The sequence below is a fragment of the Ranitomeya variabilis genome, chromosome 6, assembly GCF_051348905.1.
Source record: "Ranitomeya variabilis isolate aRanVar5 chromosome 6, aRanVar5.hap1, whole genome shotgun sequence".
Lineage (NCBI taxonomy): Eukaryota > Metazoa > Chordata > Amphibia > Anura > Dendrobatidae > Ranitomeya > Ranitomeya variabilis.
Window position 1 is genome coordinate 222,482,403 of NC_135237.1, and position 27,205 is coordinate 222,509,607.

At 44.0% G+C, this 27,205-nt stretch overlaps 1 protein-coding gene across 3 annotated transcripts in view; it reads left to right on the forward strand.

Moving 5' to 3' along the window:
- Window positions 1-27,205, forward strand: part of TEX10 (testis expressed 10) — a 1,074,503-nt gene that overhangs the window by 308,745 nt on the left and 738,553 nt on the right. For all 3 annotated transcript variants that reach the window (XM_077269470.1, XM_077269471.1, XM_077269472.1), the window contains one exon: window positions 1,970-2,145. In XM_077269470.1, coding sequence (XP_077125585.1) covers window positions 1,970-2,145 — 176 coding nt within the window. The remainder of the gene's footprint in view (window positions 1-1,969; window positions 2,146-27,205) is intronic.

Below are 27,205 nucleotides of genomic sequence, written 5' to 3' on the forward strand. Positions count from 1 at the left end.
TCCTGTCACCCTGCTCCTTCCACCATAGTCTCTCACCTCCCTAGAGCAGCACAATACCACATGGATCACGTATAATTCCGAGATATATATATATATATATATATATATATATATATATATATATATATATATATATATATATATATATATATATATATATATATATATATAATCACATATACTCCCATAAAGACCACACATTATGCCGGGATATTATAATATATATATATATATATATATAATATCACACATTATGCCGCCAAGTATTGTGTGATCTATGTGACGGTATTATGTGTGATCTATATGGTGGTATGTGAGAACTGTATGACAGTATTGTGTGATCTATTTGATAGTATTGTGTGTGATGTATATGGCGGTATTGTGTGATCTATATGGTGGCATTATGTGAGAACACTATGGCAGTATTATCTTCAGAAAGCGGACCCATTCTATGGTGGTTCTGGCTGAGCACCTGCACGCGGGTCTGGGGTAATAGAGGGGGCAGTATGACCTTCAGTTAGGTGCAGTCAGGGCTAGTGAGGCAGCTGAAGAGAGGGGTCTCATTTTTATCGTTACTATATGGCTACATTTCCTTCCCAGCGTCACCCCGTACTGCGCCTGTCGCCTCGCTTTCACACATCGCCAGGACAGGATGGAGAAGACAGGATCTGAGGAGGGGAATGGGGTCTGCATGCAAAGTCTGGATCAGAACAGGCCATCAATCCACAGAAATGTTTCCTGGATTTCTGTGGAGCAGACGGTCCATCCATGTGTATAAAAGACAGCGCTCTATGTACAATCCCTGGCTGCTCTGCACACTGAACATGGTGCCCCCTCCATAGACCAGCACACTGCTCTCCTGAAATACTCTGTGCTGCTGTCACCCTGCTCCCTCCACCACATATCTCCCAGAATCCTTGCTGCCTGCCATCCTCGGTGACTGTCTACTTGTCAGTACAAGGCTGCCGTCACACATTCAGTATTTGGTCAGTATTTTACCTCAGTATTTGTAAGCCAAAACCAGGAGTGGGTGATAAATGCAGAAGTGGTGCATATGTTTCTATTATACTTTTCCTCTATTTGTTCCACTCCTGGTTTTGGCTTACAAATACTGAGGTAAAATACTGACCAAATACTGCTAGTGTCACGGCAGCCTTACTCTGCAGTCACCAACAAAATGGCTGCTCACTGGGTTCCTGAATATCATCCTCTTATCCCTTAGCAAACGCATGGAAGGGGAGGAGTGACATCACACACGTCAGCAGACTCCGCCCATAATTACTGCAGTGCAGTAATGTGAGCTAGTTGTACACTAGGTTTTTCTGAAATTTCAGCAGCTGCTCCCCCTAGTGTTTAAAAGTGGAAATTCCAAAACTTTTCAAATTATTTTTCATATTTTACTAAATTATAAACAAATGAAAATATTTTTTAAGAAAATTTAAACATTAATTCTTTACATTTTCACAATTGCTGTAAAAATTTTTTTTTTTATGGCACCTTCCCTTTAAGTCTGTATACTACGTGGCTCTGTGCTGTATACTCCGTCGCTGGGCAATATACTACGTGGCTGGGCAATATACTACGTGGACATGCATATTCTAGAATACCTGATGCGTTAGAATCGGGCCACCATCTAGTGGTTAATAATGGCAGATGGCAAGATATGGAAAATGGCATTCTCTGATTCAGGCAAACTTGCAGACTACAGAGATACTCTGAGGTGTGGGTGAATGAAGTATGCGCACACAATACGAACACTGAAAACATTGAATATTTGAATGCTGAATTGCCTCACTGTCATAAATCTAAGTGTCTTGACATATATATTTAATTGAAGTGTGTAACTGTTATAACTGTTATGGACTTACGCTAACATATTTAGCGTTTAATGTGCATTTTTCTAAATCTAATAAAGGGTTTTCCATTGTCCGGCTAGGCTAAATATAATTTTTTTTTTTTTTTTAAATAGAAGTCGAAGTAAAGTGTTATCCCGCTGGCTTGCAAGTCTTCCAATTCAACTTATTCACCTTGGTGCAAGAAACTATCAACTTTCTACCCTTATTATTGATACGATTTATATTGCTGCAACTCGATCAAACAAAGAACTGCTTCAGAACCTTCAGACGTCTGCATGCCAAATATATGGTGATTTTTTGTTTTTAACTTACCGTAATATTATTATTTATTTATATAGCACCATTAATTCCATGGTGCTGTACATGAGAAGGGGTTACATCAAAATACAAATATCACAGTAAACAAAACTAACAATGACAGACTGATACAGAGGGAAGAGGACCCTGGACCCTTGCGGGCTTACATTCTACAGGATTATGGGGAAGGAGACAGTATGTCGGGGGTTGCAGTAGCTCCGATGGTGTTGAGGTGGCAGTGTGGTCATTACAGGCTGTAAGCTTCTTTGAAGAGGTGGGTTTTCAGGTTTCTTTTGAAGGATCCAAATATGGTGGATAACCGGATGTGTTGGGGCACAGAATTTCAGAGGATGGGGGATGTTTGGGAGAAGTCTTGGAGTTGATTGGGTGAGGAGCAAATAAGCGTGGAGGAGAGAACGAGGTCTTGGGAGGACTGGAGTTTCGAAATATACAGAGGAGAAAGATAATAAATAAAAATTATATATATATATATATATATATATATATATATATATATATATATATATATATATATATATATATATATATATATATATATATATATATATATATATATATAGTAAGAAAAAAGGAACAGCACAACAATGGTACTTATCTTCGGGTGCAGGGCCCCAGGTAATCAGTCCAACGATTACTTAGATTCACAGAGACTCAAAAAAGAGGCAGCACTCCATACTCATGGTGAAACATGTGGTAGGTTTAATCGACCCACATAGCCGGGCGACGTTTCAGCTCTATCTGAGCCTTTATCAAGCTTGATAAAGGCTCAGATAGAGCTGAAACGTCGCCCGGCTATGTGGGTCGATTAAACCTACCACATGTTTCACCATGAGTATGGAGTGCTGCCTCTTTTTTGAGTGTATATATATATATATATATATATATATATATATATATATATATATATATATATATATATATATATATATATATATATATATATATATATATATATATATATATATATATATATATATATATATATATAGCACTCAAATAGAAAAAATAAATGTGATTTATTGGCCCATGTGCGACGTTTCAGTCCAAGATGTGGACCTTTCTCAGAAAGGTCCACATCTTGGACTGAAACGTCGCACATGGGCCAGTAAATCACATTTTTTACCCGTTGCCACGACAGCACCCTACTGGAGAGAGGGATCCGCCCCACAGGAACAGGAAACCTACAGAAAGATAAAAGGGGGCGGTCCGCCTCTCCTCCTCAGTTTAGGTTTCCTGTTCCTGCGGGAACGACAGGATTTTCCACTACGGAAAGATACCTGGGCTAAGCACGCCGCCTGTGCATTGTCTCGAACAGCAGGGGCTGCAGTCTGGAAGCAGCGTCGGGGGAGTTCCGTTTGACGGCTCCCTCCTCGTCTAGGGAAGTATTCAGATGGCCAGGTCCGGGGAAGGCCACCCGGCATTATCTGTATTATGCGGCGACAGCGGCGCTGGAGAAGCCCTGGCCGACAGGAGTCGGGTAAGTGAGGGCAGCATTCCAATTGCGGTCCGGTGCTAAAATCCCGGACCGCGCATGCGCCGACCGCCATAAGTCCATTCGCCCCGGAAGTAGACATTAAACTTCCGGGGCGTCCAGGCCGAGATCAGTGGCGGGGGAAGCGCGGGTTCGCGCATGCTCAGTGCCGCAATACACAGAGTTACAAAAAATAAAGCGTGCACTATTTAAATCAGTCAGCCACCGTAATTTGGCGATGCAAGATGTCCTCCCCAGGTGCCATGGACCCTACAGCAGGAGACCCAGTACCCCCCGCCAAGGATCGCTCCAGCAGGGGATCCTCAGATATCGGTCGTAAAACCGACGTGGACAGATCCAGGACAGGACCTCAGCCTTCTGATCCAGTACTAATAGCTACACTGGGTGAGTTTTTAACGCTGCCTATTAAGCTGACGCCGTCTCCCTTCTTTCTCTTTCTCCTTCTCTCGCTATGTCTTATTCTGGTCAGATTAAAAAATGACAAAAGACTAAACATAAGGAATGTGCCTTATGTAGCCAGCCCCTGACAGACTCATACCCTAAAAAGCTTTGCAAGGACTGTATAACGGAAACCACACAGGGAGCCGCAGTGTCTATTGCGGACTTACTCGCCATTATTAGAGAGGAGTTAAAAGCTATGTCCCAGGATAAGACACACAAAAGTAAATCTAAAATACCAACACCTTCGTTAGAATCCGATAGTGGCCAAGCAGTACTCTCAGAAGCCTCCCTATCATCATCATCAGAAATCGAGGGACATTCATGTTTTCCTTTAGATATCGTGGACAATTTAGTAAAGTCAATAAGAGACACTATGGAGTGTGAGGAGGCAAAGGGCGCTCAAACCACGCAGGACATAATGTTTGCGGGTTTAGCCGAGAGAAAAAGGAGATGTTTTCCAGTCATCCCGGCAGTTAAAGCATTAATAAAGAGAGTGGGAGAAGCTGGATCAGAGAAGCTTTCTACCCTCTGCGTCAAAGCGAAAATACCCGTTTAGTGACGATGAGCTACTTACATGGACCAAGATCCCTAAGGTTGACGCAGCCGTTGCCTCTACCTCTGAGCAGTCCACATTACCTGTAGAAGATGCTGGACTACTTTCTGACCCTCTTGATCGCAAAGCTGAGTCATCCCTTAAAGGGAAACTGTCACCACGTTTTTGGAAGATGGGATAAAAATAGCGTTAAATAGGGGCAGAGGTGGGCGTTACATTAGTGTGTGTGTTATGCGTTTATTACCCACCTAAGTTGCCGAAATAACTTTGCAAAGTCTCCGTTTTCGCCTGTCAATCAGGCTGGTCAGGTCACATGGGCGTGGTGTCTTCACCCAGATTTGGCATAGTTTTCCGTTGGTGGCGTAGTGGTGTGCGCATGCCCAAAGTCCGGAATCCTCTTCCAGGGGATTTAAAATAGCGCGGTGTTCGTTATTGCATTGGTGATCGGTGGGCGCGGCCATCTTCCTTTGGCCGCGCGTGCGCAGAAGCGGCGCTCTGCTGGCCGCGGCTTCAGGAAAATGGCCGCGGGATGCCGCGCGTGCGCAGATGGATATCGCGGCGGCCATTTTCCTGAAGCCGCGGCCAGCAGAGCGCCGCTTCTGCGCACGCGCGGCCAAAGGAAGATGGCCGCGCCCACCGATCACCAATGCAATAACGAACACCGCGCTATTTTAAATCCCCTGGAAGAGGATTCCGGACTTTGGGCATGCGCACACCACTACGCCACCAACGGAAAACTACGCCAAATCTGGGGGAAGACAACGCCCATGCGACCTGACCAGCCTGATTGACAGGCGAAAACGGAGACTTTGCAAAGTTATTTCGGCAACTTAGGTGGGTAATAAACGCATAACACACACACTAATGTAACGCCCACCTCTGCCCCTATTTAACGCTATTTTTATCCCATCTTCCAAAAACGTGGTGACAGGTTCCCTTTAAAAGGTCCTGGGAAGCAACTACAGGCATATTCAAACCAGCCGTAGCTAGCACTTGCACCGCCAGGTCAATGCTCATCTGGATTGACCAGTTAGACCAACAAATTGAAAATAAAATCTCAAGGGAAAAATTGCGGGCTGCTATCCCCTTAATACGAGGGGCAGCAGCCTTTATGGCGGACGCATCCGCAGATTCTCTCCGCTTGGCAGCAAGATCTGCAGGTCTCCTAAACAACGCCAGACGAGCGTTATGGATGAAAAGCTGGAAAGGGGACGCGCAGTCAAAATCTAAAATATGCGCAATCCCATGTGAGGATGAGTTCCTCTTTGATAAAACCTTAGATAAAATACTCAAAAAGGCAAAAGACAGGAAAAAAGCTTTTCCTGATTCCTCTATTCCATTTTATAAGAGAGCCTTTAAGAGAAGGCTGTTCGGCAAAAGAAGGCAAACTGAGAGGTCGACAACATGGGCCACTAAAGAAGACAAACAGAGAGGTACCATGCTCAGAAGACTCAACCCCCCAAAGGAAAACAAATACCAAACCACTCCAGTAGGGGGCAGACTAAAATTTTTCGCCACTCGGTGGAAAAAAATAACCAGTTCGTGGATTTTAAATATAATCAGAGATGGAATAAAATTAGAATTCTCTCACCTTCCCCACCAATCATATATTATAACATCCCTCAGCTCGCCTATACAACAAGAGGCCCTTGAGGTTGAAATCCAAACCTTATTATCAAAACGGGTTTTAGTCCGCGTTCCTGAGGGGCAGGAAGGTAGGGGGATTCTATTCTCCCTTATTCCTGATTTCCAAACCCGATGGCTCATTCAGGACAATCATAAACCTTAAAAAGCTTAATTTATTTATTAAAAATCATACGTTTAAAGGGAACCGGTCACCCCGTTTTTTGAAGATGAGCTAAAAATAGCGTTAAATAGGGGCAGAGCTGGGCGTTACATTAGTGTCTTTGTGTGCCTTTATTACGTACCTATGCTGCTGAAATACCTTTGTAAAGTCGCCGTTTTCTGCTGTCACTCACGCTGGTCTGGTCCTATGGGCGTGGTGACAGCGCTGTTTCTCCCCCAAAATCCTGCTCATCATTACGTTGGTGGCGTAGTGGTGTGCGCATGTCCAAAAGGCGAATCCACTGCCCAGGTGATGAAAAACAGCGGGATCTGCGCTATTGAGCCGTTTACCGGTGGGCGCGGCCATCTTTCCTGTGGCCGCGCGTGCGCAGATGGAGCGCTCTGCTGCCCGGGGCTTCAGGAAAATGGCCGCGGGATTCCACGCGTGCGCAGATGGAGATCGCGGCGGCCATTTTCCTGAAGCCCCGAGCAGCAGAGCAATCAATCTGCGCACGCGCGGCCAGAGGAAAGATGGCCGCGCCCACCGGTAAACTGCTCAATAGCGCAGATCGCGCTGTTTTTCATCACCTGGGCAGTGGATTTGCCTTTTGGACATGCGCACACCACTACGCCACCAACGTAATGATGAGCAGGATTCTGGGGGAGAAACAGCGCTGTCACCACGCCCATAGGACTGTTGTGAACTCCGTTTTCAGGCTCCCTCTTGTGGTCACAGATGGTATTGTGTGACTTTGGTTTTTTGGCTCCCCCTGGTGGTTTGGTTTATTATCCTGCGGGTCTGCTGGATCAGCTGCCTCGTTATTCACCAGGGAGGCTCCTATTTAGCTCTGCTTCATTTCCACTTGTTGCCGGCTGTCAATGTATTCAGTGCTATTCTGATTACTCCTGATTATCTCATTTTCTGCCTCTTCAGGATAAGCTAAGTTCTGTTTGAATATTTTTTGCTCATCTGCCTGCAATATGATTTCTGTGTATGATGAGTCTAGTCCAGCTTACTAACATGTGATTTCTTTTGCTGGTAAGCTCTGGGGTATGGAGTTGCTTCCCCCGCACCGTTAGTTGGTGTGGGGGCTCGAGCAATCTCTGCGTGGATATTTTGAATAGGGTTTTTTATTGACCGCACAGTTTCTTTCCTATTTTCTGCTATCTAGTATTAGAGGGCCTCATTTGCTAAATCTGATTTCATCTCTGCGTTTGTGCTTTCCCCTTAACTCACCGTTAAAATTTGTGGGGGGCTATTCTATATCTTTGGGGTCTTCCACTGAGGCAAGTGAGGACTTACTTTCCTTCCAGGAATAGTCAGTTTCTCAGGCCGTGACGAGACGTCTAGGATTTTTAGGGAACGTTCCACGGCTGCCTATTAGTTGTTTGCGGATAGGATCAAGTTGCGGTCAATCTAGTTACCACTTCCCCAGAGCTAGTAGTCTGTTCAGTTACTTAGCTAGTTCGACCTGCGATCCTTGCCACTAGGATCATAACATAGGACCAGACCAGCGTGAGTGACAGCAGAAAACGGCGACTTTACAAAGGTATTTCGGCAGCATAGGTGGGTAATAAGGGCACACAGACACTAATGAAACGCCCAGCTCTGCCCCTATTTAACGCTATTTTTAGTTCATCTTCAAAAAACGGGGTGACGGGTTCCCTTTAAAATGGAGTCTATTAGATCCACCATAAAGCTACTTTTTCCAAACTGTATGATGGGGGCATTGATCTAAAAGATGCTTATTACCATCTCCCTATCCATGACAGATAACAGAAATTCTTCAGGGTAGCGGTGACAATCGAAGGCAAGATTCATCATTTCCAATATGCAGCTATGCCCTTTGGCCTCTCTACAGCGCCAAGGATCTTCACCAAAGTAATTCTAGAGGTGATGGCTTATCTAAGTCAAAAAGAGACATTAATTGTGCCCTACCTGGATGACTTTTTGGTCTTTGGAAATTCAGTTACTCAATGTGCTGACCGCTTGGCTCACGCAATTTAATCTCTACAGGGCAGAGGCTGGTTCATCAATATCACCAAATCCAGACTTACTCCACTTTCCCTCCAAGCGCTTCTGGGGTTCCATCTAGACTCCATAACCCAAAAGTGTCTTCTCCCTCAGGTAAAAATATCACTCATCAGACATAAAGTCACAGCTGCGATGGATAGCCCACACATGTCCCTAAGGAAAGCTATGTCGTTACTGGGATCTCTTATTTTGTGTACCCCTTCAGTCCAATGGGCACAATACCATAACCGGACACTGCAACACCAAATCCTCCAAGAGGCAAGACGACTACTTAGTCACATAAATGCAAAAATAACTTTGTCCCAGGAAGTTTTAATTTCCTTAACGTGGTGGCTAGATTCGAACCATTTGATGAATAGTGTTCCATGGGTAATAACACCATCTCACACTATAACCACCGATGCCAGTCCTCATGGATGGGGCGCCCTTATGGGAAATAATTTTTGCCAAGGGTTATGGGATACAGAAGAATACCACAACTCATCTAACCTTAAAGTGTTAAATGCCGTAAAATACGCCTTATATCATTTTCTCCCACAGCTTCGGGAAAAAGACGTCAGAATCCTTTTCGACAACATCACCGCAGTGGCATATCTAAACAGACAAGGAGATACTCGATCAGAGACTCTGATGTCTTCAGCTGGGAAAATCTTGGATCTAGCAGAAAAACATCTATTATTCCTTACTGCGCTTCATATAAAGGGGGAAAACAACCAGCAGGCAGACTTCTTACGTCGACATACCTTGAGACAGGGGGAATGGTGCCTAAACCATCATGTCTTCCAAGAGATAGTATCCCTTTGGGGTCGTGGCATACGCCTTCCCTCCGATAATATTATTACTACAGATCATACGGAAAATCAGAGAAAAAGGTGCGAGAATTATACTGATGGCTCCATTCTGGCCCAAGAGGCCATAGTTCTCGTGGCTACAAACCATGTTGGTCTCAGATCCTTGGGTCCTTCCCTCCATACCCAACCTTCTCCTCCAGGGACCGTTTTTCCACCGTCAGGTGGACAATCTCCATCTGACGGCCTAGAATTTGAAAGGCAAATGCTAAAATTAAGGGCATTCTCGGAGGGGTTGATTGACACACTCCAAAGTAGAAAACATCACACCACAAAAATATATACAAAAATATGGAAGAAATTCTTACAATTCCATACATCTCCCAACACATCAGAAATTCCAATACAATCTATCTTGGAATTTCTTCAAAAAGGGAGGGAACTAGGTTTACCTGTAAATATGCTAAAAGTTCACGTATCAGCACTAGGGGCCCTCTATGGCTATAACATTGCGGGAAATAGATGGGTATCCCGATTTATCACAGCTTGCGAACGGATAAATCCCATTAACATACCTAGAATTCTACCCTGGGATCTATATTTAGTTTTACAAGCCCTAACAAACTCTCCGTTTGAACCAATAGACTCAATACCCATTAAATATCTATCACTCAAAACGGCCCTCTTGGTAGCATGGACTTCGGCTAGAAGAGTCGGTAACATCCAGGCTCTTTCCATAGATCCACCTTTCCTACTGACTTTTCAGGATAAGTTGATTCTTAAACCAGACCCCTCTTACCTTCCCAAGGTAGCAAAGAAATTTCATAGATCAAAAGAAATACTCCTGCCCACCTTTTTCAGTAATTCCTCCACACATGAGGAACAGACGTATCACACTCTGGATGTTAGGAGAGTAGTTTTAAAATACATTGAAAGGACCAGATGCTGGCGACAGTGTAGGGCTCTGTTCATATCCTTCCAGGGTCACAAGAAGGGTCATAGAGTCACAAAAAGCACCTTATCCCGGTGGATCAGGGAGTCAGACTGGCTTATTCCGCGAGGAAAGAAAACCCTCCGGAAGGCATAACAACGCACTCTACCAGAGCTATGGCATCCTCCTTGGCCGAAAGAGGAGACATCCCAATTGAAACTATATGTAAGGCGGCAACTTGGTCAGATCCTTCTACCTTCTATAACCACTGTAGGCTTGACCTATCATCAACTTCTGACCTAGACTTTGGCAGGACTGTCCTCAGCACGGTGGTCCCTCCCTAGGTGATGGTTTCTGGAAAATCTCCAGTAGGGTGCTGTCATGGCTAAGGGTATAAAGCTGGATTACTCAACGGTAATGCTCTTTTAGTGAGTCCAGGACAGCACCCTCTCACATCCCTCCCTAGGTTAATATAGTGTATGCTAATGAGTACATTTTTAACCGAACATAGAGCAAATAAGTTTGAATTTAAATAATATTTGCCTAATACTGGCGGTCCTCCGGGTACTCTGAAATCAAAACTGAAGAGGAGAGGCGGACCGCCTATCTTTCTGTAGGTTTCCTGTTCCTGTGGGGCGGATCCCTCTCTCCAGTAGGGTGCTGTCGTGGACTCACTAAAAGAGCATTACCGGTGAGTAATCCGGCTTATTTTTTCTATTGGAGTGCTGCCTTCATTTTTCTGGATAATAGCATGAGGTTTGGTACATACCTGGAAGGATTTTTTGCACCCATTGTTTTCTTTTGGTGCTGCTTTTTGTTTTCTTTTTATATGTATATAGATAGATAGATAGAACAACATTAACTTTAGCTTCACATTATATATTATTGTAAAGTGCAGAGGCATGGCATGTAGTAGTAGTATTGTTTTGCTTATAATATGTTTTTGAAGATAATTTTCCCAGTGAAAACATTATTTTAATTTCCTTTTTCTGTAAAGTTTTCTTCAATTCTTAAGTTATGTTGTACATGCAATAGATGCGACCAAGGTCATTTGTTGAGTATAGAAAAATACAATAGACTTTATTGATAAAATACAGTGCTGGGCACCGGTCCACACCTATTACCCCATTAAACATCGGTAAATATTTTCAACTATTGCCAATATTAACCTCTATGCTGGGTGGGGAGGCAAACATAAGGATTGGTTTGTCTGTGCACATTGTGCAGTGATTAGGTTAACTCATTGTTTAATGAGGAGGCATACTAAGTATGACGAAGCACCCACTGGCTAGGGAGTAGGGATTGTGACTATATTGGTATCACTGTTTAGTGTAAATTGATATGATTGGGAGGTTTTGGTGTAAGAGAGGGACATTTATTATTGGTATACGTTTATTGTTATCCCCTTTATATGGTATCGGCTCCCGGCGTGGCCAATTGTATTGCATTCCATGATCAAATATGTGTATGTATCTCTCGTATTCCCATGCACTGTATTTTATCAATAAAGTCTTTTGTATTTTTCTATACTCAACAAATGACCTTGGTATCCTCTTTTGTGTAGTATGTATCTAGTTTTGATGATGGGTTAAAATAGTCCAGCTATTCCTAGCACATGATTGTGTTGTAAATTCTAAAATGTGGTCGTGTTATTTAAAATTGCTTTATGCAATAGATGCGGTGGACAGCCACTTACTTTAGCTGCTTCAGTGTCTACAGAGGTTTAGGTTCATATTTTTACAGCTATGTTTTGCTATGTTTACACACAGCTTTTTTTAATTTGTTTTGTACTTTTTTTTTTTAAACAAATAAGCTAAGTTTTACAGTACTAGCAAAAACTGAGATTTCACAAATCTCATGCCTGTGTTTTTTCTTTCCTGACATAATGAGAACTGCAGTGTTTTTTACATCTGCAGCATGTCCATTTTAGTGCTTTTGTAGCTTATTTTCACTTATAGAAAGTAATGAGAATGTACAAAAAAAGAAGCAAGCAGGTCTTGCTGCGTTTTAGATTAATAAAACTAACATTGTTAAATATATACAGTAGACTTACCACATGTATTTCACAATGGAAAAGCGGCTAAAAAGCACTGCAAAAATGCATCAAAACCTGTGTTTTGGAATTATCAATTTTACTGCCAGGAGAAAAGGTTTGCTTGCAAAATAAAGCTTAAAAAATGCTGCATGTTAAAATAGACTTGACACATTAGTTTACTTTGTCTTTAGTAAACTGCTGGAGATACATTTACCAGCATTACACAATTTTGCACAGTAAAACCAAAAACACTCAGTTGCAAAAAAAAAAAAAAAAAATCACAGTAATCAGCAAGTGCTAGTAAAAAGATGTGAAAAACAGGGTATTCGGTTGATACGTTTTTTGCAAAAAATGTATACTAAGCTGCTCCATGAAACATCAAGGTATACACATATAGAGCAGTCCTAATTGATGTATGCAATCCCTATCTGATGCATTTAAAGCCTGATCATCTGTATATTAACTGTTTGAGCAGCGGAGTGTTTTTGGTTTTACTGTGCTCCTTTGTCTTCAAGTTTCTTGGTGGTGTGTGAACATGTTCCTACAGACTTGTTCACTGTGCAAGTAGCCCATGTGTTTCCATGCTTGTGAGTTGGTTGTGAAGTTCTGGGTTTCTTCTAAGGACTTTGGAAGAATGACTAAAGTATTTTAGGATTGTTACCTTTTGTTGTCTAACCAGAGCCGGAAACAAAATTCTTAACCCATTTCTACTACATCATTTGACTGAATCAGGAATTCTAGTTACTTCTTTTGTATGGCATAGGCACATAATTTAATGGAGGGGAAGGTTGTGCCCTATGTTAGACTGTATGCATCTTTATCACACAATTACAAGGCCCTAACAATATAGGGTACTTATGGACGTGGGACGGATTATTATGTCCAGGCAGTCGTGCACGCACGCACGCAACCTGTGCACGTGCTCGCTCGTGATCGGTGCTGGGTGTCAGCTGATTCTGACAGCGGACACCCGGCACTAAGCTTAACCCCCTAAATACTGCTATCGAACTCGATCGCAGCATTCTGGGAGCACACACAGGGATGACAGCCCCTCTGTCCTTGGATTGGAGACCCCACGGCATCATCGTCGGGTCCCAATTGTTGCCATGGTAAGCCAATGTCGGATGACATCTGGGTCATCAGAGCTAGTAAAGTTGCTAGATAATGCTCAGAGTATGATCAGCAGCTTACTGTCAGTGCAGCGCTGACAGTTTGCATAGCATATGCTATACAGGCAATCAACCTGCAACAAATGATAGTCCCATAGTGGGACAAAGTAAAAAAAAAAAAAAATTAAAATATTTAAAGTAAAAAGATATTGTACCCGTAAATAAATATTTGTATGAAAAGAAAATATATAAACAATAGAACTACACATATTTGGTATCGCTGCTTCCAGAATGACCAGACCTACAGTTGTGGCCAAAAGTATTGACACCCCTTCAATTCTAACAACCATAAGTGGATAAACCACACCACAACCGAGTATAATCCTTATTATAATATTTTATTAAAGAACAATTAAATAATAGACATGTAATACACATTAAAATGAGAAAAACTGGATAACCAATAAACAGGACACAAAGAGTGCCCGGCACATGAAGCCTATATCAGCAGAGTAGAAATTCAGTGCCCCATAAAGTACTAACAGTGATGTAATCACACAGCAATGTAAATATCAAAGTATGAAAGATACAGCGATCACACCATCAAAACCGTGCCTGGTGTCAAAGACATCCACAAAGTATTTAGTGTGTGCGATGGCCAAGCTCAATACACATGCTGCTGAATAGTATAGGGCAACCCATATATCATAAATCAATAATATTCAGTGTATAATGTGAACCTGCAAAACAACAGGCATGAGCCCAAACCATAGAAATATAACTAAAAGAGGCATGATATACTCACTAAATGTTATGAAGGCAGAGTGCCGGTGCCACGTTGGTCCCTGCCGCCCCAACGCACGTTTCGTGGAGACTTCCTCAGGAGGCGTGACGCCTCCTGAGGAAGTCTCCACGAAACGTGCGTTGGGGCGGCAGGGACCAACGTGGCACCGGCACTCTGCCTTCATAACATTTAGTGAGTATATCATGCCTCTTTTAGTTATATTTCTATGGTTTGGGCTCATGCCTGTTGTTTTGCAGGTTCACATTATACACTGAATATTATTGATTTATGATATATGGGTTGCCCTATACTATTCAGCAGCATGTGTATTGAGCTTGGCCATCGCACACACTAAATACTTTGTGGATGTCTTTGACACCAGGCACGGTTTTGATGGTGTGATCGCTGTATCTTTCATACTTTGATAATTACATTGCTGTGTGATTACATCACTGTTAGTACTTTATGGGGCATTGGATTTCTACTCTGCTGATATAGGCTTCATGTGCCGGGCACTCTTTGTGTCCTGTTTATTGGTTATCCAGTTTTTCTCATTTTAATGTGTATTACATGTCTATTTTTTAATTGTTCTTTAATAAAATATTATAATAAGGATTATACTCGGTTGTGGTGTGGTTTATCCACTTATGGTTGTTAATATTCCTTGAGTTTTTTGTCCTACAATATGTTTCTGGGCATTTGTTTGTTTTTGACCCCTGCAATTCTGTCAGATAATACTCAGTTTCTTCCTGAAAATGATTGCAAACACAAATTCTTTGGTATTATTATCTTCATTTAATTTGTCTTAAATGAAAAAACATAAAAAGAATTGTCCTAAAGCCAAATTGGATATAATTCCACACCAAACATAAAAAGGGGTGGACAAAAGTATTGGCACTGTTAAAAAAAAAAAAAAAAAAAAAAAAAAAAAAAAAAAATCATGTGATGCTTCTCTAATTTGTGTAATTAACAGCACCTGTAACTTACCTGTGGCACCTAAAAGGTGTTGGCAATAACTAAATCACACTTGCAGCCAGTTGACATGGATTAAAGTTGACTCAATCTGTGTCCTTGTGTGTACCACATTGAGCATAGAGAAAAGAAAGAGGACCAAAGAACTGTCTGAGGACTTGAGAAACTAAATTGTGAGGAAGCATGAGCAATCTCAAGGCTACAAGTCCATCTCCAAAGACCCGAATGTTCCTGGGTCTACCGTGCGCAGTGTCATCAAGAAGTTTAAAGCCCATGGCACTGTGGCTAACCTCCCTAGATGTGGACGGAAAAGAAAAATTGACAAGAGATTTCAACGCAAGTTTGTGCGGATGTTGGATAAAGAACCTCGACTAACATCCAAACAAGTTCAAGCTGCCCTGCAGTCCGAGGGTACAACAGTGTCAACCTGTGCTATCCGTCGGTGTCTGAATGAAAAGGGACTGTATGGTAGGAGACCCAGGAAGACCCCACTTCTTACCCCGAGACATAAAAAAGCCAGGCTGGAGTTTTCCAAAACTTACCTGAAAAAGCCTAAAACGTTTTGGAAGAATGTTCTCTAGTCAGATGAGACAAAAGTAGAGCTTTTTGGGCAAAGGTATCAACATAGAGTTTACAGGAGAAAAAAAGAAAGAAAAGAACACGGTCCCTACAGTCAAACATGGCGGAGGTTCCCTGATTTGGGGTTGCTTTGCTGCATCTGGCACTGGACTGCTTGACCGTGTGCATGGCATAATGAAGTCTGAAGACTACCAACAAATTTTGCAGCATAATGTAGGGCCCAGTGTGAGAAAGCTGGGTCTCCCTCAGAGGTCATGGGTCTTCCAGCAGGACAATGACCCAAAACACTTCAAAAAGCACTAGAAAATGGTTTGAGATAAAGCGCTGGAGACTTCTAAGGTGGCCAGCAAGGAGTCCAGACCTGAATCCCATAGAACACCTGTGGAGAGATCTAAAAATGGCAGTTTGGAGAAGGCACCCTTAAAATATCAGGGACCTGGAGCAGTTTGCCAAAGAAGAATGGTCTAAAATTCCAGCAGAGCATTCTAAGAAACTCATTGATGGTTACCGGAAGCGGTTGGTCGCAGTTATTTTGGCTAAAGGTTGTGCAACCAAGTATTAAGCTGAGGGTGCCAATACTTTTGTCTGGCCCATTTTTGGAGTTTTGTGTGAAATGATCAATGTTTTGCTTTTTGCTTCATTCTCTTTTGTGTTTTTTCATTTAAGACCAATTAAATGGAGATAATACCAAAGAACTTGTGTTTGCAATTATTTTCAGGAAGAAACTGAGTACTATCTGACAGAATTGCAGGGGTGTCAATACTTTTGGCCACAACTGTATAAAACTTTCCATCTAGTGAACTCCTTTAGTGAACACCATAAAATGCAAGGCAAAAACAAAATGCTTTATCATCAATCGCTGAACAAAAAGTGGACTAAAATGCAATCGGAAAGACGGATATAAATAAACATGGCACACAGTCTTGTGTACTTCTGAAAAGGCCAGACTGAGTCCAAAGTAACTCTTCTGCCTCATAATAGTGAATGGATCCCTCGGGTTTAATCTGATTCATCTTACTCAGAGATATAGATGGAAGCCCCAAAGTAAGTGCTCAGCACAGAGAGCCTGATAAATGTGATCCCAAACATTTATGTTCCCAATAAAAGTTTCAACTCAATCCACGAAAAAAGCAAGTCTCCACTCTGGTCCATCATCTGTTAAAGGAAATATAGGAGGCTTCCACGTTACGGGTAGTAGAAAGGCTCTGGAAAAGCGAAAGAGCTTCCCATCCTCCGAAAGAAATTCAGCAAATTCTCCGCTCCCAAATCCAAATACCCCCCTCCCTTCTTAGCCCCACAGTGTATCTAAACCACATATAGCGTCCACGTTTGGCATTTCTGAAGCGATGAGAGCCTGCCTAAATTACAGTGGCAGTTTTGAAATTTTCACTTGTCAACATTCATTTCTGCTTGTTTCTGGAAAATACCCATGGAGCCAAAATCGTCACTACACCTGAAGATAAATTCCCCAAGGGGTATAATTTCCAAGATGAGATCACTTGAGGGGGGATTCTGCGCTTCTAGCAATTAGGAGCCCTGTATATGGAGTCCGCAAACTGTTCTAGGAAAATCTGCGCTCTAAGAGACAAATAGCACTCGTTTATCCCAAGTCTCTCCGTATGGCTAAGTAGTATTGTACAGTCACATATGGGGTACTGTCACGTTCAATAGAAATTGTGGGACACATTTTGGTGCCATTTTTACCCATTTCTTGTGTGAAAATGTAAAATCTTTGGCTAAAACTAAATTTTGGTTGTAAAAATTTATTTATTTTTTCTTCCCTGCCCAATGGTATAAAATTCTGTGACACCCATGGTGTCTATATGATCACTGGTAGCACCCACTAGATAAATTGATTGAGAGGTGTAATTTGTAAAATGGGGTCACTTATGGGATTCTGCTGCTCAGGCACCTCATGGGCTCTTCCAGTGAGTCATGGCACCTGCAAACCATAACCATGTAATTTGCCTTTTGAGCTTTGCACTTTGCCTGAAAAATTATTTCCCGATTTTACATATTGAGTAATTGGCGCACTCAGGCAAAATGGACCTCAGTTTGTTGTAAGAAAAAAAAAATCTTAGTAGCCCTTAGAAAAATTTAAAATTTAAAACTTGGAGCTAAAACTACATTTTTAGTGGTAAAAATGTAATTTATTCTTTCTTCCTTCTCAATGGCCTCTTCCCTTCTGAGCTTTTGCACTGAGCCTCAAAAGTAGTATTCCCCCACATATGGGGTATCTGCGTACTCAAGAGAAATTGCATCCTACAATTTTTAGAGCAATTTCTCCTGTTACCTTTATGAAAATGTAAAATGTGTTGCTAATATGTAACATTTTTGTGTTTTGTTCTTTTTTGTGTGGGGAAAATGTGATTTTATTTTTACAGCTCAACGCTATAAACTTCTGTGAAGCACCTGGGGGTTCAAGGTGCTCACCACACATCTAAATACATTCCTTGAGGAGTGTAATTTCCAAAAGGGGCCACTTCTTGGGAGGTTTCTACTGTTTAGACACATCAGGGGCTCTCCAAACGTGATATGATGTCCGCCAATTGTTCCAGTAAATTTTACATTCAAAAAGTCACATGGTGTTCCTTCCCTACTGAGCTCTGCCATGCTCCCAAACAGTGTTTTTTTTTCCCACATATGGGGTATTGGCATGCTCAGAAGAAATTCCACAACAAATGTTTGTGGTCCATTTCTCTAGTCACCTTCTACGACAGCATAGGAGGATGTCTCCATTCCCTAATGGGTGACAGGAAGCACAAAGAGGTTAAAAGACCCCTCCTACCTCCAAATCACCAGTGTCTTTCCTGTCCCCCATGGGGCATGAAGAGGTTTTTCTATGCTGCGTGGCCGGTGACCGTGGCATACCTGCTTTTTAACCGGGCAGTGGTGGTCGTGGGCTCTGCTTTCCTCCACATGTTGCGCTGCTCCCGTCTCCTCTGGACTCGGGACCTGTCCTGGCCCACCCGCGCCTCATTGAGGTAAAGCGGGCCAGTGTTCCCGGCGGTGTCCTCCTGAGCTCACCGCCATTTTCCTCATTCTCCTGCGGCTCGGCGTCCCGAAAGTGACGTCGGCAGTCGCGCTCGCGTCACTTCCAGTTTCTGCGTTCCACCCTGTGGAATACACACACTTCCTGGTGTGGCCTTGTTCTGGCCTCCAGGGCCTTCGGACACCGCGGATGGCGTGCCGCCCCACGTGGAGGCCTGCCTTGGACCAGAGAATGAGGAGGGGACTGATTTCACCTGCGCTGGGGGCTGGGTTTATTGCTATATAAACCAGCCTGAAGACACCTCCAGGTAGGACTGATCCCTTCAGTATGGATGATGCTTCCTGTCCTGCATCTGTAGAGCCCAGCGCTGCCCTAGCTCCTTAAGTCAGTCGCGGGGTGGGTCCGTGCCCAGGGTGATAGGGGCCTGTTATGATCCGGTGACTTTGGAGCCGCATGAACTTTCTCTGGAGTAGGTGGAAACTGTACTGACCGCAAAACCTAAACTAACACCGCAACTAGAAGTAGCCGTGGGGTGTGCCTAACAAACCCTAGACACCTCGACACAGCCGGAGGACTAAATACCCCTATAGATGGAAATAGGAATACTACCTTGCCTCAGAGCAGAACCCCAAAGGATAGGCAGCCCCCCACGAATATTGACTGTGAGTAGGAGAGGAAAGACACACGCAGGCAGAAAACAGGATTCAGCAAAAGAGGCCACTCTAGCTAAATAGGGAAAGATAGGAATGAATACTAAGCGGTCAGTATTAAAACCCTTCCAAAAATATCCACAGCAGATAATACAAAAAGTTCCACAATCTAACTAAAGACATGGAATGTATATCTGCCACTCCAGTGAATCCAACAAGACTGAGAAAATACTGACACAATCTAAGCTGGACAAAAAAAACACTGAATAGCACATAATTATTAAGCACACAGCATGTGTGCCACAGAAACAAAACCATGTAAAGTAACTTGGCACACACGTGGTCGGATGCTTATGTGGTTTAATAAAAAGAGAGTACATACAGACGTTTCGGTCATAGACCTTCTTCAATGTACTAGACAAAATAATAAATAATAACAAAGTAAATAAAGTATATACAATGAAATATAAATAAATAATGGTCTAATATAGAAAACGGAAAATAACTGCTTCGGAAGTGGCATCATGCTGAATACATCAGTCTCTTGTGCAGTGCAGTCTGGTGAAGAAACTTACTAATAATCATGCAATAGTGGTATACAGAAAGCTATAATATAGTGACCATTGGAGTGAGGATCTAATGCCTATTGCGCAGAGATTGAAAGAAAAAGGAGGACCTACCCTCTCTCAGAGAGTCTATCTGGTGAACGGATTTTAAGGGAAACAGTCCTGTAAATATGCATGTTATATTTCAGAATCATACTACAAGTGGTAACGCATAATGGAAAAATTAGAAATGAACATACCCCTCTGTACGTCTGGTAGTGGAAACTATGGTCTGTGCATGAATAAGGCACTGTGGGATAAAGTGACATGGCTATAAGCGCCGCGGGATAGCAATCTGAGGAAGTGCTGCGTGAGTGGTATGGTGCCTCGCTTACCTAAGGTGTCTCTGTCCTGGACGCGGTGTCCACCGCTTGTCCTGAGTGTGGTGAGGCTATCGTGCTACTGCCGCTTAATAAGTGCGCACAGGGACGCGCTACCGGAAGTGCTGGGCCGGAAGTGACCTAGCGATATGGGTTTGGCTCTGTTGCGTTCCACTAGTGCTGGCGTGGGTGGAGCCATGCGTTCCACTGCGGGCATGCGTGGTGAGGTGGTGCCCTGGAGAACTAAGATGTGTGATCCGTTGTTCCAGAGTGGTGGAAAGTAGCTCTGATTGTGAGGTGGTGACATATGGTCATTCTTGGTGATAAATAGCGGTGACTTAGCAGGGGTGACAATCAATCCAGACAGTATTAATAAAGTCGATTCTGTGGAGAGAGATATAAATATTAGAATCGAGAATCAGCAATAACGGCAACATGTTAGTAATAGAGATAGCTTTGTAAAAGTCACATTAAGGTCCATGGTGAACATAGCAATTCAATTAATCCTCCATTAGGAGAGGAAAGCCTGGATATCATAGTCTCTGTTGAGGCCCCTTGGGGCTAAAGTCTGTAGTTCATGTATCCAGTAGGCCTCTCTCTTTTTCAAGAGGCCTATCCTATCACCCCCTCTTCGTAATGGTGACACTTGTTCAATCACTTGAAATCTTAATTGGGCGATCGTGTGGCCCTGCGTGATAAAATGGTAGGGGATGGGTAATAGGGTGTTTTTACACCTTATCGTCGATTTATGCTTGGAGATCCTCTGTTTGATGGGTTGAGTCGTCTCTCCAACATAGTATAGTCCACAAGGGCACTTGATTATGTAAATCACATATGCTGAATCACACGTGAAGAAACCTTTGATGGGATATTCCTTCCCATTGTGTGGATGGTATAGGGTTGTGCCTCTTTGTATGTTATTGCATTGTATGCATTGTAGGCATGGAAATGTGCCTGTCCTAGGATTGGTAAGGAAGCGTTGTCTGGGTATAGATTGTGAACTCCCTATGTCTGCTCTCACCAATTTGTCACGTATATTTCGTGGTCTACGGAAGCAAGGGAGGAAAGGTTCAATAAATTCTTTGACCCCTGGGTGTCCTGTTCCTAAAATGTGCCAGTGACGTCTAATGGACTTGTGGAGTAGATACGCCAGGGGGTGGTAGTTATGGATAAAAGGGATGCAGTATTTGGTATCTTTTTTCTTGGTGGGTGAAGGATTTATTGTGGTCACATCCAGAGTATGCGGGGGATAGCCCCTATCTAGAAATTTCGTCCGCATTTCTTCTAACCGTTTGATTTGTAAGTCTTTATCAGAGACTATTCTGTGGACCCTTTGAAGCTGGGATTTTGGGATTGAGTCTTTCATTTTTTGAGGGTGGAAGCTATCATAGTGTAACAAACTGTTACGATCTGTTTGTTACACTATGATAGCTTCCACCCTCAAAAAATGAAAGACTCAATCCCAAAATCCCAGCTTCAAAGGGTCCACAGAATAGTCTCTAATAAAGACTTACAAATCAAACGGTTAGAAGAAATGCGGACAAAATTTCTAGATAGGGGCTATCCCCCGCATACTCTGGATGTGACCACAATAAATCCTTCACCCACCAAGAAAAAAGATACCAAATACCGCATCCCTTTTATCCATAACTACCACCCCCTGGCGTATCTACTCCACAAGTCCATTAGACGTCACTGGCACATTTTAGGAACAGGACACCCAGGGGTCAAAGAATTTATTGAACCTTTCCTCCCTTGCTTCCGTAGACCACGAAATATACGTGACAAATTGGTGAGAGCAGACATAGGGAGTTCACAATCTATACCCAGACAACGCTTCCTTACCAATCCTAGGACAGGCACATTTCCATGCCTACAATGCATACAATGCAATAACATACAAAGAGGCACAACCCTATACCATCCACACAATGGGAAGGAATATCCCATCAAAGGTTTCTTCACATGTGATTCAGCATATGTGATTTACATAATCAAGTGCCCTTGTGGACTATACTATGTTGGAGAGACGACTCAACCCATCAAACAGAGGATCTCCAAGCATAAATCGACGATAAGGTGTAAAAACACCCTATTACCCATCCCCTACCATTTTATCACGCAGGGCCACACGATCGCCCAATTAAGATTTCAAGTGATTGAACAAGTGTCACCATTACGAAGAGGGGGTGATAGGATAGGCCTCTTGAAAAAGAGAGAGGCCTACTGGATACATGAACTACAGACTTTAGCCCCAAGGGGCCTCAACAGAGACTATGATATCCAGGCTTTCCTCTCCTAATGGAGGATTAATTGAATTGCTATGTTCACCATGGACCTTAATGTGACTTTTACGAAGCTATCTCTATCACTAACATGTTGCCGTTATTGCTGATTCTCGATTCTAATATTTATATCTCTCTCCACAGAATCGACTTTATTAATACTGTCTGGATTGATTGTCACCCCTGCTAAGTCACCGCTATTTATCACCAAGAATGACCATCTGTCACCACCTCACAATCAGAGCTACTTTCCACCACTCTGGAACAACGGATCACACATCTTAGTTCTCCAGGGCACCACCTCACCACGCATGCCCGCAGTGGAACGCATGGCTCCACCCACGCCAGCACTAGTGGAACGCAACAGAGCCAAACCCATATCGCTAGGTCACTTCCGGCCCAGCACTTCCGGTAGCGCGTCCCTGTGCGCACTTATTAAGCGGCAGTAGCACGATAGCCTCACCACACTCAGGACAAGCGGTGGACACCGCGTCCAGGACAGAGACACCTTAGGTAAGCGAGGCACCATACCACTCACGCAGCACTTCCTCAGATTGCTATCCCGCGGCGCTTATAGCCATGTCACTTTATCCCACAGTGCCTTATTCATGCACAGACCATAGTTTCCACTACCAGACGTACAGAGGGGTATGTTCATTTCTAATTTTTCCATTATGCGTTACCACTTGTAGTATGATTCTGAAATATAACATGCATATTTACAGGACTGTTTCCCTTAAAATCCGTTCACCGGATAGACTCTCTGAGAGAGGGTAGGTCCTCCTTTTTCTTTCAATCTCTGCGCAATAGGCATTAGATCCTCACTCCAATGGTCACTATATTATAGCTTCCTGTATACCACTATTGCATGATTATTAGTAAGTTTCTTCACCAGACTGCACTGCACAAGAGACTGATGTATTCAGCATGATGCCACTTCCGAAGCAGTTATTTTCCGTTTTCTATATTAGACCATTATTTATTTATATTTCATTGTATATACGTTATTTACTTTGTTATTATTTATTATTTTGTCTAGTACATTGAAGAAGGTCTATGACCGAAACGTCTGTATGTACTCTCTTTTTATGAAACCACATAAGCATCCGACCACGTGTGTGCCAAGTTACTTTACAAGATTATATGGTTTGGGCACCTACTTGAGCACCACCCCCTAATAGTAGTGCCTACGGCTATTTTACAGAAACAAAACCAGACACTTATCTTTGCTGATTTGGCAGAAGGCAGATGGAACCAAACCAGGACCAAAACCTCCCAACAACCATGGACAACTGGCAAGGACTAATGAATCCTGCACGCCTAAATACCTCAGTCAGAACTGCAATCAGCAGATACACCTGACCAGGACTGCAACTCAGGGACAACTGCATTACCACCTACAACCACCGGAGGGAGCCCAAAAGCAGAATTCACAACAGGGGCCCTCTTTAATACCTGACTCCACTCTCCCTCTTTTTTAGGGAGAAAAGTCTGCCCAGAGAAACCCGGCCAAGAAAACGACAAAATGTGCAATCTACAGTGTAAAGCTTCCCTCCTTATGGGAGAAAAAACGATGTCAGGCCTGCACGGACAAAATCGTTAGAGCCGAGCAGCCTTCCCTGCTAGAAGAAATCCGTACGCTTGTCAGGAGTGAAGTGCAATCTTCCTTAGCTGCCTTCAATCCTCCTATGCCTCCACAAAATCCTTCTCCTTCTAAAAAAAAAAAAAAAAAAAAAAGGAGGATTCAAACTGAGGATTCTGACTCTGATTCTAACCGTTCCTATTCATCCTCCTTGGAAAAATGGGGAGAAACTTCAAGTTATAAAATTTCCGAAGCAAGAAAATATTTTTTCTCCTCGGATTACATTGATGAACTAGTGATGGCAGTGCGCAGCACTATGGGGCTGCAGGAGGAACCTATATCTCAAACTATACAAGATGAAATGTTTGGAGGATTGAAGTCAGAAAAGCGAATGGGATTCCCAGTACACCAAAACATCATAGACAATGATATCTCAGGAGTGGGAATGCCCAGAGAAGCGACTAGTCACACCATCGGAAATGAGACACAGGTTTCCCTTAGAGGCAGGTTCCCCTTCCTGGGATGTGCCAAGGGTTGACATACAGGTGGCAAGAGTGGCTAAGAAAACTTCAATCCCCCTTGAAGACTCCTCCCAGCTAAGGGATCCATTGGATAGGAAAATGGAGAGTCTATTAAAAAAATCCTGGGATACGTCACCTCTGGATTAAAATCTAACATTACGGCTACCTGTGTCACTAGAGCCCTTTCTCGCTGGATAGATGAGCTTGAGAAGCATATTTTTCCATCATACATGACGGCACCACGAGAGGGGATCCACCCATCAAGGACAGGAAACCTTCAAGATAAAAGGGGCGGCTCCTCTCTCCACATCAGTTGGTTTCCTGTCCTTGAGGGGGAACCCTCAAGATGGAAGACGTCTGATGAAGATTGAAGAGGATGCCTGGGTCTGGTGGATTTGGGCAGGCGCTGTCTGCTGCACCCGTCACCAGGTGCCCGTAGTCGCCTCGGGGGTCAATGTATACCATGCCCCCCCTGAGCGAAGCATGGCCACAGCCCGCGAGGCGAACGCCCGGGTGAAGATTCTCCACGGGGGCCGCAGGTGCGCTCCCCCCCCTGTCGAGTTAAAAAAATCCTGCCTGTCCATGGGGGTCACCTTATGGTGCCCCCCCCTGTTGACCAAAGGTGGCCATGCAGCCCGTGAGGCACATCGGTGCCCGGGCTTGGTAAGCTCCTTGGAGGGGTTTGGGGGCCCTCCCTGTCGAGCGAGAAGAGCAGGTCTTCCCCCTTCCCCCCCCCCTCCCTCCTCCCTGGGTACCTGATGCATGGAGGTGAGCGCGGCAAGCATGGAGCAGGTGTCCGGAGCACGAAAGGGACATCTGACGCTGGAGGTGTGTGCAGCGCTGCCTTCTGGAGAATTCCCGGCGCTGTGAGCCCTTCTCAGCTGGCGTCGGGTGCAGGAAATGGTGGGTACGCGCATGCGCACGATACCCGGCGGTAGCACTCGGAACTTTTCTCAGGGGCTAAGGGGCAGGGGGACCGAAGAAGGCGGCACACACCGGAAGTGATGCACGCCTGGAGCACAGTTCAGCTGCGCGCACCGGAAGTAAGTCCGGGTGCGCGCGCAGGCCGTCGGTGGATTCAGATGGCAGGATCAACCAGGTGGTATGGTTGATTAAGGAGCGCACACCGGAAGTAAGGTCCGGGTGCGCACTCAGGGCCTGACGGCAGGATCAGCCAGGTAAATGGAGCGCGCACCGGATGTTGTTGCCGAGTGCGCGCTCTGGCATATTACAGCGCAGGCGTTGCGCTAGCGACGGCAGGATCAACCAGGTGATTGATTACACATAGGGAGCCGGAAGTGGTGCAGGCACGATCAGCCAGGTAATCATTCAGGACAGGTGCGATTATACACCTGATCACTGAAGCGACCAGTGAAGGCAGGATCAACCAGGTGATCCATTAAAAAAAAAAAAAAAAAAAAAAAAGTGAATCTATTTAAACAAGTCAGTTGCGCTGCCCTTTGTCACTAAACCAGGTCAGGTTGAAGGTGACTACTCTTGTTACGTGGTGGTGTGTATGATGGAGAGCCTTTCACCAGAGCATTTGATGCCACAACAAGAGATGCAGGAGAGGCGGTCTCGCTCAAGCGATAAGAGCCAGAACCGCCGTGGCAGCAGCAGAAGCCGCTCGGACAGTGTACGGACGGATCGCCATTCCAAGGAGGGGTCCCTGGTCTCATTGGGAGACACGGACAAAACCAATCAACCTCCGGATCCGGTACCCGTACTTTGAAAGCGTCCGAGTGGTGAGTGAACTGCGAGAAAGTCCAGCACGCTAATGTCTGTTCTTTTCTCTTTTCTTATCTCCGTCTCTCCCCTCTTTTCTTACATACATTGTGGGGTGGAGTATAGGAGGTCCCCCAAAAATATAAGGGAAAAACTAAAAATAAGGAGTGTCCCTTATGTAAAAAGCCTTTAAAGACATCTTGGGGTAAAAGACTGTGTCAGGAGTGTATCAATAGGACGGTGGCGGAGGAAACACCCTCCTTTACGGACAGCCTAAGATCTCTGATCCAGTCCGAGGTCTCTAAGTCCGTTAAAGCATTGCAAACAGCCGACACAGATGCCAGATCCAGGGACAGATCCAGCCCCTCCATAGCATCCCAGAGGGATTCCTCAGAGTCAGAGGGGGACTCGGATACAGCTCACTACTCGGATAGTAGCTCAGAGGAGGAGGAGGATACATTTCCAGCAGAGGCTACGGACAGGCTTATAAAAGCTGTTCGTTCTACCATGGGGCTGGTAGATGACAAGGCTAAAAAGACAGCCCAGGAACTTATGTTCAGTGGCCTACAGAAGAGAAAACGTAGGTCATTCCCTATTAATGAACAATTACAAGAACTGATTAAAAGGGAAATGCAAAAACCGGAAAAGAGGTCCCAAATAACCACCTCGCTAAAGAGAAGGTATCCGTTTGAGGAAGAGGCGTCCTCATCTTGGGATAAAGCCCCAAAGATTGATGTGGCAGTCTCAAAAGTTGCCAGGAAATCCTCCCTGCCATTCGAGGACCTAGGTTCTCTAAAAGAGCCTCTGGACAGGAAGGTGGATAGTTCCCTAAAGACTGCATGGGAAG